Genomic DNA, 14,109 nt, shown 5'->3' on the forward strand with positions numbered 1-14,109 from the left:
GAGAGAGGTGATGGCGCTTCTGCCCAGGCTGAGCTTGTGCTCTGTGCATAGGCAAGGACCACGATCAGTCATATATCACAGCTTGAAGTCTCACCTCAGTGAGCTATGTTTGTAGGGCAAGGGGTTTAAAGAAAAGAAAGTAGATCTTTTTTTGTGTGTGTGTGTGGAATTTTTCAAGTGCTTACATCTAGCTTAAACACCTGCGGGCACACATGATATTCAAGGGACATTCAGGTTCTATTCTCAATATGGGAATGAAAATATTACTCAAAATATTAAAAGAAAGAAATAAGAGTGTTCTGTTGTGTGCTTTGGGAAACAAGGAAGATATAGACGTAACCGGAAGCATAGGGGTGAATGGGAAGAGTCAGTGGTGACCAAACACAACTTGTGGGCAGAGAACTGAGTGCTGTCCATATAAAAAGCCTTATTTTTTTCCTTGCATAAACCAAACTTAAGCTACTAGCTCTCATCTTTACAGAGTTTTGCATTTGGTTCACTTTGGGTAATGTCTGGGCTTATGAATAATGGAACGAAGTGATTATTAATTAAAGTCTTTAATTCTAGAAAGTTGTAATAGGATCCAATAGTTAGAGGCTAAAACCAGATGAATTCAGGTTAGAAATAAGGTTCAAATTTTTAGGAATGAGGAAAATTAACTACAGGACTAGCATCCCAAGGGATGTGGTCTACTACCATCATTACAATTTTTATATCAGGCCTGGATTACTTGCTTTAAAAATAGGTCTCTAAAACCTGAAAAGTTCCAAAGCTTCACAAAAAAACCTGAATTATCAGCTAAAATCCAATGCCCAGTGTTTATTAGGTTTTTCAGCTCTCATTCTACAAAAACTTCGTGGCTTTCATTGTTGTTGTTATGCCTCTTCTTTGGAAGAAGAGCTGGGGGGAATATCAAAACAGTATGTGGGAGAAAATCATGCCAGTTCTTCACACAGCGTAACAGTGATCTGTCATTTAGATTTGCAGTTTAAGATATTTTATACTCCCTGCCATTCTCAGATACTCCACATCCTAACTGAACACTGCATCTTATTTTTACCCATGTCTGATGAGGAATTGTGATTTTCCTTTCACGTAGACTTCACTGCTCCTTTCTGTGCCTTCACCACTGCTCTTACCCTACCGTTAGCTTGCTGTCCTGTATTCTTGCACATGAAGTAGAATACCTTATGCTAAATACCTATTATTTGAGCTTTGATTTCCATATTGTAGGCTACCTGGGCTTTTAAATACAATTCTCTGTTTCTGGCCTTCCTATCCATGCAACAAACATCCGCACCGCTGGCACTGGGTTATACAAGCGTGTGAGTGCCGTGGATTCCTTTCTCCCTTTCTGCTTCCCCTGCACACACATTCTCCACATTCTCCCATAGCCTAGCCAAGTGTATCTTCTCTCTGTCCCCATCTTCCCGGCAAAAGCATCACTAGTCCTACCTCCTATCCTGTGCTTTATGTTGACAAGAATATAAAATGTTTACGATAATGGGGCATGGTACTGAAAGGTCAGCACTGAGATACACTGAACATTTTCATAATTGCTATATCAATTGCTAATTGCCTATGTATGATAACATCTCTCTTTTCTATGTCAACTGTCCAAAAAAAAAAAAAAAAAAAGGAATTGGATTGCCTTTAACATTTTAGTGTTTAGTGTTTTACTGGCAAAAGTAACCGGCTTTGAAAAGCTAAATAGAATATAAAACTAGAAGAATAAAATAGAAAGCTCTCTTTCAAGTTTATTTCTACAAAGAATAAGACAAATTCTGCACCAGAACAACTCTGAAAATCCATACCAATTACATCATGCCCACAAATGAGAGCTTCACCTCTTACCTTATCAGAAATTACTTTGTCCTTTGTGTTCTCTGGGTCTAATCACAACTGTGTAATCTGAATTGAGTGACGTTTACATCTTTAACATTATTAGAGAGAACACAACAAAATTAATTTTCAGAGCAGATTCCAACAGTGATCTGTGTTGGGGTCCGTGCTGGTTAGCCTGTTCTTAAATGGCTTGGAAAAGAGGGTGAATCTCAAGGTGACAATGTTGGCGAATGTTACTAAATTATTCAGGGTTTTAAAGACACGGGATTACAGTAAAGAATTGCTGGAGGACTGTAAGAGACTGAATGACTGGGAAATAGTACGGTAAATTACAAGTCAACGTAGACAAGTGTAAATTGATGCAAATAGGAAAAAAAAACTATCAATTTTACATATAAGTGATAGATGACAATTGCTACTCCGAATGAATATAGTGGCAAGTGAAGATGGCAAATAAAGATAGTGGCAAGTGGTAATTTCAGCACCAGGCATGTGTTGAGTGACAAAAGGCGGCTTTATTTTCAGGGATGTTACACCAGCTATTTGGGTTACAATGCAAGCCACATAGCTCCCTGAAGAAATAGGAGTAACTTACCCACAAACAACAGAATCCAGTGCCTATAAGACTGAATCACTACTCTAGCTATCTTTGGTATGTCTGCTTCACATGAGCATAAATTTTTGTGCTATGCCTTTAACACAGAACAAGATTTCAGATTTGGTTTTAAAGTTCTGGGTTGGCATTAAGTGGTAATGCAAGAGATAAATCACAGACAAAATCCAAGACAGATTAGGTCAAATGTCTGTTCAAAGAAATTAGTGCCTTGGAAGTGAAATAAAAAAATAAATATATAACCTGTAATCTGTTAATTAAGAAGTGAAACGTAAATGTCTATTTTGGTACAGAATAATGTTATTCAATTTTTTTGCCCTTACTGAAGTCCTCCATACCTAAAGTGGTGAAACAGGATTTGTGGATCACGCTGGTTAATCATGAATATTATTCCATACAAACATATGAGAACAATACAATCCTAATGGTAATCAGATAAAGTAGATTCTTCTAGAAATAAGGAATACAATGTCAACACAGGAAACACAACGCAACCTCTCTCAAAGATCCAGTCATTCACATCCAAAAAGACAAATGCAGATTTGAGCAGATGCAGAAGGCCACTACTAATATGTTCAAGGGTTCAAGAATACCAAGAATATTGATTTGTTTAGTAAAGAATATGATTGATAGTTATAAATACTTCAAGGTGAGAAACACCAGCATGTCTCTGCAAGAGGGCTATTTAAGATAAAGGACACAGTTGATCTAAGACCAGGGAAGTGTAAAAAGCTGAGTAGTAAGTTTAGACTGAAACAAGAGTAATGTTGCAGAAAAAAAAATATATATGCAAAAAGCAAAAAATGGCCTTCCACCAACAATTTTGTTGCTGTTACTAGCTTATAAAATGGCTGCCACGTCACGTAATGGTGCGATTCAGCAGAGAAGCATTTCTTTGGCCCAGAAGTTCCTTTACAGTCCACATGCATAATAATATAAAAATATCAAATAATCCTCATAAGCCAGGGCAACTTTGAAATTTTTTTATCATTATTATTATTTTTTAAACGAGCCTTTGTATCAACTAATCTATTAATTTAAGAATTAATAGAATCACCTGCTGTCCCTGCCAGTGTAACTGGTATTCTTCCTAATCTGTTAGGCACACACTGCCACAAACAGCACGGAGACTGAAAGGTGGCAACAGAAATAACCAACAACCACCACCGCCTTGTTCATGTAACACACAGTTACCATCAGAGAGCATAGCCTAGAGCAGGAGTCTAAGACCTCAGAGCCCCTATCAGAAATGCTGCTCCCATTTGCCTGAGTTCAAGGACCAACACATAGCAGTGCTGACTGTAAGACAACATACCTACTGAAGTGAAGCTCTAGATGATAAACAACAAATACTTTATTTGTTTCTTACTATTTTCTACCCATTTCAATTTGAATATCATGTACTTTACCAATGAAAACCATAGCTTTTCTCTGGCATTAAGCTATGCATTTTTAATGGTTACACAGATGAAATAACTTTCAACAACCTAGCCGTTGAGTGGTGTTACAAACCACAAGCTAGGAGTAGAGCATCCCCTGGAAAGAAAATTAGGACGTAGACTTACCTTAAAAACCTGTGGTTACTTCTTATGTTTCCAGTTTATGAAACTTTCTTCCCTCGTCAGTAGGTAGTAACCTAACCTAGAACCTGATTTTTCCACATCACATATTTTAATACTTGCCTCATTTTGCTAATTCCAAACTAAAGCATGCATTTAGCTTTTTATTTTTTTCCCGAGGTAGCAAGATCAGAAACATAAGTTTACGGAAATAATTACAGAAATATGCAAATTTGAAACAAAGCTTATTGCTTTTTTTTTTCTTTCTTTCTTTCTTGCCACATGTGAAGATTTTCATGTTTATTTTGTATTTTCTGACAAAGAAACTAACTAGCTGATGACAAAAGAGACCAGAAAATATGCTGGCACTGGAATGGTTCATTTTGCTCTGTCACTCTCAACTAACAGTCTTACTGGAGATTTTGTAAGTGAAAACACCAATACAATGTTGTTTGCTGACTTGTTCTGAACCACACTGGTCTATGCTGCCTTTCTCAGCACTAGGGCTCTTCTCACACCCCAGTGCTGAATTCACCATGTTTTCCGATGCTCAGCAAATGAAAAGCAAGGAATGTCTATGCTATTAGCTCAGCTCACTGGATGTTAATTCAGGTGCAGTCTCAACATGACGTAACTGAATGATTAATGTCAAACTGCAAAATGCTGCCACCAGCTGGATAGCGTGACTGGTGAGCACACCGATGAGCAGTGCCTGCTGAAGCGGCAGGCATTGGAAAGCATAGCATTGGGATGCTACACAAAAATAAGACTCTGTTTATACTTTGATAAATCAGATTAATGCCCTATTACAAATGATGGCCTCTGTGGCTGAAGAGCTTTAATCTGCTAGCTGCTCATTGCTGCAAACATGCTCAGTATGTGGGAGGTGGAAAGGGAAAGGATTCCTCTCGTGTCTTAAATGCGTGGTTTTTTTTTGCATTGAGATGTCACGGGTAATTGGTCACAGAAGTAGTACTGTCGTTTCAAAACCAACAGCCACTCACTTTAAATACAAGCAGCTGGTTGCAACAGTGAGAAACTGCACTGAGTAAGAGGAAGATCAATCTAAAAGCTTTCTGTTGTTATTTAGTGAGGGACTGAGAAGCACACACTTCACAAAAATGTGAGAAAATTGGCATTTGCAGAGTAAAGACTCAGATATTCCTCTGATTTATGACTTCCTCCAAACTGAAACTAATATAAGAGATTGAGGATGAGAACATATAGCTCTGTTTTAACATAGAACAAATCCTTACTAATTGTTCTCATCTGTTTCAGAATCAGCAAGAAGCACGCCTTAGAAACTCACAGCTTTTAAAGCTGTTGTTCTGCAGCACTCGTATTCACTTTCTTCAATTTAAAAAGACCAGTAAAATAAAGCACATTGTCTTTAATGGTTAAGAGAGGTTATGAACACATCTGAACAGGAAAAAATTATTTCAGGTCTCCAGGTATGAAATTATTTTACCCCCTAACAGAACAGCAATTCCTGCTTGAGAGCAATTCATAATGCTAATTTGATGATAGACAATCACCAGCCCTGTGCTGGTAACACTTGGAAATGTGCTCTGATGTGAACGCTTCTGATTTAGAATCCTAGCCTACTTAGCTGTATCTTCTTCACAGTTGTTTTTGGCTATGATACAGAAATATTTTATCAGGATAATACTTCCCTTACCATTTAGAGCCCATTACTACCAAAGAGGCAAATAGAGAATCCTGCATAAGCACAAGAAGAATCACTACAAGCAGAATTAGAAAACAACTCTTAAAACTCCTTAGCCTAGAAAATAGTTTTATAATAACACTAACAAAATACTTCCTTGAATTTTCCTCTCCTGGAAAGGCCAAAGAGAAATGTTCAACTGGAAAAACAGTGTATTGTGGAATGTACATAAAATAAAAAGACTGAGCATTGTCTGTTAAAAGAAACTTGGCTTGAAAAATAAATTTGCGGTATAACTTGTCTGAATTAAGGATTTTAGTCCTTTCTAACGTTCATCACATTTTCTGAGGAGTTGTTCTGACCTCTGGGTGTACACCCACAGTCTCAAAGCCAGTTTATATAACTGCACAACTTGTGAACGTTGATATAAGTTACTTTTGAGCTGTCTCGCTGCCATCCAAAGGACCAGTGGTTTACCTAGAGGTCAGTGGGGTTTTTGTGCTTTAGGTAAATGCTGTTCACCTAAATGAAAGGTAGAAGTTACCCATTTCATAAAAGGCTTCCATTCCTCTCTTGGCATTACAAATACATTTAATACCAAATAATATTCAATTACTTTTCTTGCGTATTGATATGAAAGAATCCAGCCACAAAAGAAATACCCTGTGAAGTGAATCATAATTGTTTTCTAAATAGTAATTGCACGGAAGACACTTAAATCCTGAGACTGCACTCCTTGTTCCAGGAACACTGGAACATGATTAAGTTTAATAAAAACAAATTTACCGTAAGTGTAATTCCGAAGACATCTCTACCTATGATATTTCTCCTCTGCTCCCTCCCCCAGAAGTCCCACCGTTATCATTCCCTTTCAACACAATACATTCAGCTGGAGAAAACATTCCATACGGTTGAATAAAAAAGCTTCTAATCAATGGCTTACCTTTAAGAGAGCCAAGGCTACATGAAAGATTATGTTCATGCCCTGAAAAATAAGAAGAAAGAGATTTCAATCATTCCCCATATACAAATCTCTTTTCCCTATTACTTATCATTATGTAGCATCTTTAACGAGATACTGCAAATCCCTAGGGAATGCCTCTTTTCTCTGCTATACTTCAAAGTTCATCGTTAAAGCCCCAAGGCCCAGCTTCCAAACTCCTGGCTGGAGAAAATAAAGGCTCTCGGGAGCTTTAGGAATCTCACTGTCATTAGCCAGGTGCCCTGCATGTCACAGGACATCCCTCCAGATTTTTGGTTCCTCCCAATATTTTTCACGAACAGTGCAGAATATTGTCATAAGCAGGTCCTCAAGAAAATGATAAGATGATAAGATTTTTGCCTAGTAACCGAAAGCCAAGATTAATCATGTAAAATCTTTCACACACACCATTAAAGCAACAACAAAAAAACACAAGTACAAAATACACCTGGTAATAGCCTAAGTCAAAACCATTTCATAGGTCAGCAAATCGATATCTGCATCAAATAGTCTGATTTCTGGTTCACAAAAGCTGGAAACACATGTATACAGAAATCCATTCAGTAAATGATACAGTGACGATGTCTAATCACTTAAAAATCAAAGAAAGCACACAGCACTTCATTTACTGACTACAGAGGGGTGAAAAAGGCTACATTTCCACTTGTTTTATACAAAAATCTGGAATTCCATTCCTCCGCTATTTTTCAGCATCTTTTTGACAACTGAGAGCCTGAGATTTCCTCAGAAGCCAAGGAAGCACACACTGAAGGATGCCCCTTTAGAGCACCTTAGCTGAAAGTGCTCTTGGGGTCCTACTGTACAGCCAGCCAAGGGCCAGCAGCCCCACTGCTGTGTGCACCCCCCTCTGCCTGGCAGTGGCAACTGTGCCTACCTACCTGGGTAATTTAACTTTATAAATAGCTTCAAGATCATCCAAATATGAAAAATACCTTATGTAATTCTTATTTGCTGTGTTATCATAAAACCATAGAAACATTAAGGCTGGAAAAGCCCTCCCAGTTCATCTGGTCCAACCATTACCTTGCCAGCAACGTCACTCACTAACCCATGTCCCTAAGCACCACGTCCAACCTTTCCTCAAACACCCCCAGGGATGGTGACTCCACCACTTCCGGGGGTAACCTGTCCCAGTGCCTGACTGCTCCTTCTGAGAGGAAATGTCTCCTCATTTCCAACCTGAAACTCCCCTGATGCAACTTGAGGCCATTTCCTCTAGTCCTATCACTGGTTACCTGTGAGAAGAGGCCGACCCCCAGCTCCTCACACCTTCCTTTCAGGGAGTTGCAGAGAGCAATGAGGTCTCCCCTGAGCCTCCTCTTCTCCAGACTAAACACCCCCAGCTCCCTCAGCTGCCCCTCACAGGACTTGTGTCCCAGGCCCTTCACCAGCTTCGTAGCCCATCTCTGGACACGCTCCAGGGCCTCAATATCCTTCTTGTAGTGAGGGGCCCAAAGCTGAACACAGCACTCGAGGTGCGGCCTCACCAGAGAAGAGTACAGTGGGACAATCACCTCCCTGGTCCCGCTGGCTGCACTATTCCTGATACAATCCAGGATGCCGTTGGCCTTCTTGCCCACCTGGGCACCCTGCTGGCTCATGTTCAGGTAAGCATCCACCAACACCCCCAGATCCTTTTCCTCTGCACAGCTTTCCTGCCACTCTGCCCAAAGCCTGTAGCACTGCATGGGGTTGTTGTGGCCAAAGTGCAGGACCTGGCACTGAGCCATGTGGGCCTCATGTCCTTCGTGTTCAGAATGCCGTATATCCTGGATTATATTTAACATATCTTCTTACATGTTTCTTTAATGGAAAGATAAATCTTTCTTTGTAACATCTTTCAGAGCAGATACCTAAAAATGTCTTAACAGATTTGCACGCAAGTGACACTGACATTACATACATACAGTGCCTTGAAGGGATTTTACCATTAATTAGTCTTGGAAATGCTACTACATCAGCCATAATGAATATTGCAACACAATGAATTACTTTGCAATTTGATGCATCATCATTATGATAACAAACTGGCTTTTTCCACTAGAGGTCACAATTGCAGCAGGACTGAACCAAAAAAAAAGAAAACATTCATGGGAAACTCCTTTCCAAAGGGGATAACAAATATTTCAAATACAATAGTTATTTTGCTCTTTATACTTAATTTTAATAGAAAAAAAGTCTGGCTGTGAATTTCAGTCATGACACTTAACACCAGAGCACCAGCAGCAGTGAATTAAGTTCACAGCACTCCCACTTTTATTCCAAATATCCACTTGAAGCCATCACTTCATTGTGCACAGTCATGACACATTAACAACTATTATTTACTAACAGAGAGGATTCAGTATGAGCATTCAATGTATAAATGAGAGTCACAACTACAGGCTATGGCAAACATTCTGCTTTCTTTCTAACTGGTTGATCAGATTTAGTTATTTTATGACTAGGTACAATGCATAACTGTTGGATTACTGAGGAATTCATGTCCTGTATATTTTCCGGCATTAGCAAGAAAAAAGAAAAAACAAAACAAAACCAGTCTTCGTTTATTTTTTAAATATTTTTTTTTCTGACTTGCCTGAAACTCAAATTGTTCATGAATTCACACTAATCACACTCCTTCCTGTTTCTCCTCATCATAACTCTTTGTATGGAGAACAAATGTGGCAGAAATGGGTTTCCTCCTGCCTTGAGGATCCCCAGCTCTTTTTCCTGCCTCACCATGCCCAGGGTGGCTCACAGATTCCCTAACGTTACATTAGATGTGCAACCCACAAACACCCAAAAATGAGAAAGCCAAAAGACTTAAGACGTTTATACAGAACTGCATTGGCACCCCATTATTCCTGAGAACAGAAAGCAATTTGCACCTTTCCCTTTCCTCCACAGGAGAGGTAACTCCCACACCAAGGCAATACTGCAGAGCAGAGGCAGCAAGTGCTGCAGGCAACGGCAGCTCCATGCTGACCAGCTCGGACTTTCTGCACCTTAAGGATGAATACCCGTCGACAGCTGGGTGAATTGGAGGTGGCTTCTGCTCAGGTGCTTGGATTTCCAGCACAATGCTTTACATTTCCAGTGCAGCACCTTACCCACCCATTTTAACAACTCATTGTGTAACCACTGATCTGCATACTTGAATGACTTTTTCCTAGCGCATGGAAGACTGTTCTGATATAGCCAAGTTTAATGATTATGATTATGAAAAAGGAGGCTAGCTCAACTCTTTTTTTTTTTTTCCCCCACAATCTCTTATTTAAAAGCCTACTTTATTTACAACACACTGATTTATAAGATTCAGCTTAAACTCCTCCATCTATTTTAGAAGCAGAAGTACCAAAAATACCAATGTGTACCAGACATATAAATCGTTGCTAGCAATATCCCTCCAGCAATTTTATAATGGAAAAATGAAAGTACATACAAATCATCCACAACTGGGAAGAGGAGTGAGCCCATATTAAATAAGCTTTAGATAATTACTCTTTAAAACCAAAGTTCCTATGTTTAACCCATTTTGAAGCAAATGCTTTAATGTCATGAAGATCTGATCTTAATATTAAAAACATCCTTGCAAACATGAAAGTTGTCAATAATTACCTAAGCACTCACTTGTTTAACATGCAACAGCCAAAATTAAAAATATTCAGGATTCTAAACCAGAACTGTTATTAGAGCACAGGAATGGTTGGGGGCCTATCATTGTGTCATATCATTCCTCATGCAGCCATTCTCTTGTCTTGCACCCCAAGGGGTTCACTGATGCTGCACGCATGCTGGAGGGGTGTACAGTGTGCAGATTCAGACATGAAGCCCATGGGCAACAGCCCCAGGAACACAGTGTGTGGATATGCTCCTCCACAGCACTTTTAGTTAGCATTTTGCAGAAAGCCCAGCAGCTCCTACGACAGCCTGTCTAGAGGCTTATCTGTCCAGTCAAGCATCTGCACAGTATCTTCTTTCTTCCAGCAGGTGTTATTTATGAACCCTCTTAAGCTTGTGTAGAGGCCTCAAGGAGGTCTATGAAAGTGCTCGTGCTCAGGACTTCTGGAGAACGAACAAACCCATGTCAAAGCAGACAACTCTGCTATTCTGCAGTCAAGGAGGTAAGAGAAATGGAAATGTTCCCTTTCCCAACCTTTGTGCTATCTTACAACCTTCTAAGGCTCCTGCTTATCATGTACCCATTTGTCTAAATTTATGTTAAAAGACTGTACTTTCCATCAGGTTCTAGCTAATTCTCATGAGCAAAACCCTGAAACCATATCTCCTGAGACTCTAAAAATGTAATGCTTCAACCGCATGATACATGTACACTGACATCAAGGCTGGCTTAAAATAAGTGGAAATATTATTATGTTAACCTTCTTCTAGTGAGAGGTTTTCCCCGTTCCCTAACACCCTCTGCAGCTGTGACTCCCCATAAAGACAGAAGCCCTCCTTGAGGTGCCCTCAGTTCGACTTGCTGTGCGCTTTGAAACGAGATGACTTCCGCAAAGACCTCAAAGTGGATTGGGAACAAGGAATAACAAACAAAGATGACAAAGAGCCTATTAAAGTGGTCTTATTGGGTGTGATTTGCAACAGAAAGGGTGCTAGTGGCTTCCTGTAGAAGCGAGGAGGCACAGCTATCCATCTGACCTAGCAAATCTGCCAAGAGACAGGAAAAAAGGGTGTTGAGGAAGCAGTAAACTCATACAGGCCAAAGCTCACCAGCCTGGCGCAGAGAAGACAGAAGAGTTAGGCCAAACAATTTAATCATACAGTATCTGGACAACATTTGTCATGGGGACTTCTTTGGAGTTTATCACACATTTTAAAGCTTTGCTTAGCTGACAGAAGCCTATTGGGAAGTTAGGCTACATTAAATACTAGCAATAATCCCTCTCCAGCCCAAACCATCTGACAGACCTTCCTCTGGTTACAGGGCAGCACCCCCGCATCATTTCCACAAATAAAAGGAAGTGAATCTCTTCAAAGAATGTATGAGAAATTCATTTAACATGAGCACCCTTATCTGTGGCTTTGTTCCTAGATATGAGTGACACATAGTGGGAAGTAGGGAAGATATCGATGCAACATTCCCTGAAGCTCCACACCAAGTGAAGAAGAATGTATAAGCACTTAAGGATGGGCTGAGAAGTCTCCAGACTCACATGACATGTCATCAAGAACCAGTTAACCTGTGCTAGTTTTCTAATAACTGAATTTTCCATTTTTTTTCCCCTTTAAAAAAGAGAGAGAGATTAGCTATTCCACTGAAGTTCATTTGACATTGTTTCATTATTTGAAAGTGTTTCATAATGATGTGTTTGACTGCACACTCTTTCAAAAGAGCTGTAGAGGGTAATTGGGGTTACAAACTCTAAAGGAGAATTAAAATTCTATTTATGTTTTGGATTGCTTTCAGCAAAACATTTGTTTGGCAACTGTAATATGTTGAGAATACACAACAAATTTTAGGGATGTCACAAATATATTTACTTTGCTGACACCACAAATACATGCTCTGAAGCTCAAATTTCTCTTTGTAAGTAATGCAAACTTGGAGCACACTCTGCAGGGATCTGCACGTTAATTTGGATCTTTTACTTAGATGCATAGGCTCATGTGTTTATGCAAGCTCAGCAACAGGACAACTAAAGGAAAGAAAGGCCAACTCACTCAAATAAGGCACCAGATAAAAGGTATAGTTCTTGCTACAAAAACTGTCTGCACTTGTACACAGCTCATCTACGTGCATTTGTGTTCAGTCATGGTTATTGCTTTAGCTACTAACATACCCTTTGAATTATTAGCTCTTGCTAACCTAGCAGATCATGGACACACACAAAAAGAATTGCTAAGTTCCACTGGAAAATTACTTCACAGCTCTTGCTCTAGTAGGCCAAAAGAAACTTAATTTTCAAATTCTGGTTTGACTTCATATAACTAAAAGCTACAAAAACATGATCTTATTATTGTGTAAAATATCAAGGTTTGTATAAGCAATGGACAGCCTTCTTACTAAACAGTTATCTTGGAGAAAAGAAATATTGCAAAAAGATCTTACTGCTAGAGTATGAGGTACAGCTGACTTTGCAAACTGGTTTTCCTGCAGTGCGCCCATATATATTGCTCCAACAAAAACTCACAGCAGGAAATGTTATAAACATGTAAAAGAAGCAAAGAAAATGCACATTTCTCCATCCTGATACTACAATGTGGTGGGTAATATACAGACCCAATTAAGACCAGTTGACTGAGTTATTAGATAAGCAGGTACCATGGAGATAATTAAAAATGGTACCATGGGATTCAGTATTCATTGTGCTATTTTTCTGTATTTTACAGCATGAAAAGGCATGTGAGTAATAGTACCAGGAAACCATGAAAATAAGATTTTGCATTACATTTTCTTTGGTTGTTTGCTTCTAACAGAAATGAATGTGATTTAGGAGTGCTAGTAAATATTTAGATGCTTTGGCTGACTTTCACGTAATTTGCTTCTAAGATGTTGCTAAGGCTGGATGAAGGTCAAGCGTGCTATGAGATTAGCCCTTTTTCTGTCCAGCTTCTGTGACTGTTTTCAAAGAACGAACATTACAGCCGTGGGATTTTAAGTCATTTCTACATATCAAATTGCTCCCTGACATCTGGCGTTTCTGCAGTGGCATGCTCCTAATTCACTGGCAGCTGGTTATGGGCTGGCAGCATGCCTTCTCCATTTGCTTGACCAAGCCATCTACTAACATCAGGTACTGGCTCTTCTGGTTTTCAGAGGTTTAAATCTGATGGCCTTTTGACATTCCTTTCCCTCTTTCTTAACCTGATTAATATAGGGACAGAGAAAAGAGCCTGAATCCACATCAGGGGATGGAAAAAGAGACCTCAGATCTCTGTAGACAGACAGGTCCTCCAACTCTCACAGGGAAATGGGATGACCATTAGACACATTGAGAGAAGCAGAAATCTTCCAGACCCCAAGTTTCTTCAGAAGAGACAAGATGAGGGGCTCAGAACACCTGTTGAGAGAGACGTGTCTCCTTCCCCTCTGCATGTTCCCCCAGTCACACAACACAAGGAAAATGCATGCCCCCACACCATCTGATCTCTTTCCCAACACTCGTTATTCATGATGTCCCTTTCCCAGTGACAACACAGCCTTGGCCCTTGCCTTTGCCTTCATTGCCCCTCTCCAACATGCACCTGAATGCAAAGTTCACTTTCTGATTTTACGTATTTTATCAAAAAATCCAGCACAACCTCAAGTTCCAAGTACAAAGTAACAGAATGTGTTTTGGCAGAGGCAGGCTGCACCACCCTGTCTTTTAAAAACAGTCCCCAAATTAGCTTAGCTTCCTGGATTTGTTCACAGAATATCACTCTCCTATTTGTGATCCTTTTCCTTCAGTTATTTCTGAAGTGTTTTTCAGTACTGCCA

At 39.6% G+C, this 14,109-nt stretch overlaps 1 protein-coding gene across 8 annotated transcripts in view; it reads right to left on the reverse strand.

The window, feature by feature from the left end:
* RABGAP1L (RAB GTPase activating protein 1 like) overlaps positions 1-14,109 on the reverse strand; it is a gene marked incomplete at its 5' end in the record, with an annotated part of 249,414 nt that overhangs the window by 69,667 nt on the left and 165,638 nt on the right. For all 8 annotated transcript variants that reach the window (XM_082766621.1, XM_082766619.1, XM_082766620.1 and 5 more), the window contains one exon: positions 6,627-6,668. In XM_082766621.1, coding sequence (XP_082622747.1) covers positions 6,627-6,668 — 42 coding nt within the window. The remainder of the gene's footprint in view (positions 1-6,626; positions 6,669-14,109) is intronic.

Source organism: Aythya marila (assembly GCF_965140915.1).
Source record: "Aythya marila genome assembly, chromosome: 8".
NCBI classification, from domain to species: domain Eukaryota; kingdom Metazoa; phylum Chordata; class Aves; order Anseriformes; family Anatidae; genus Aythya; species Aythya marila.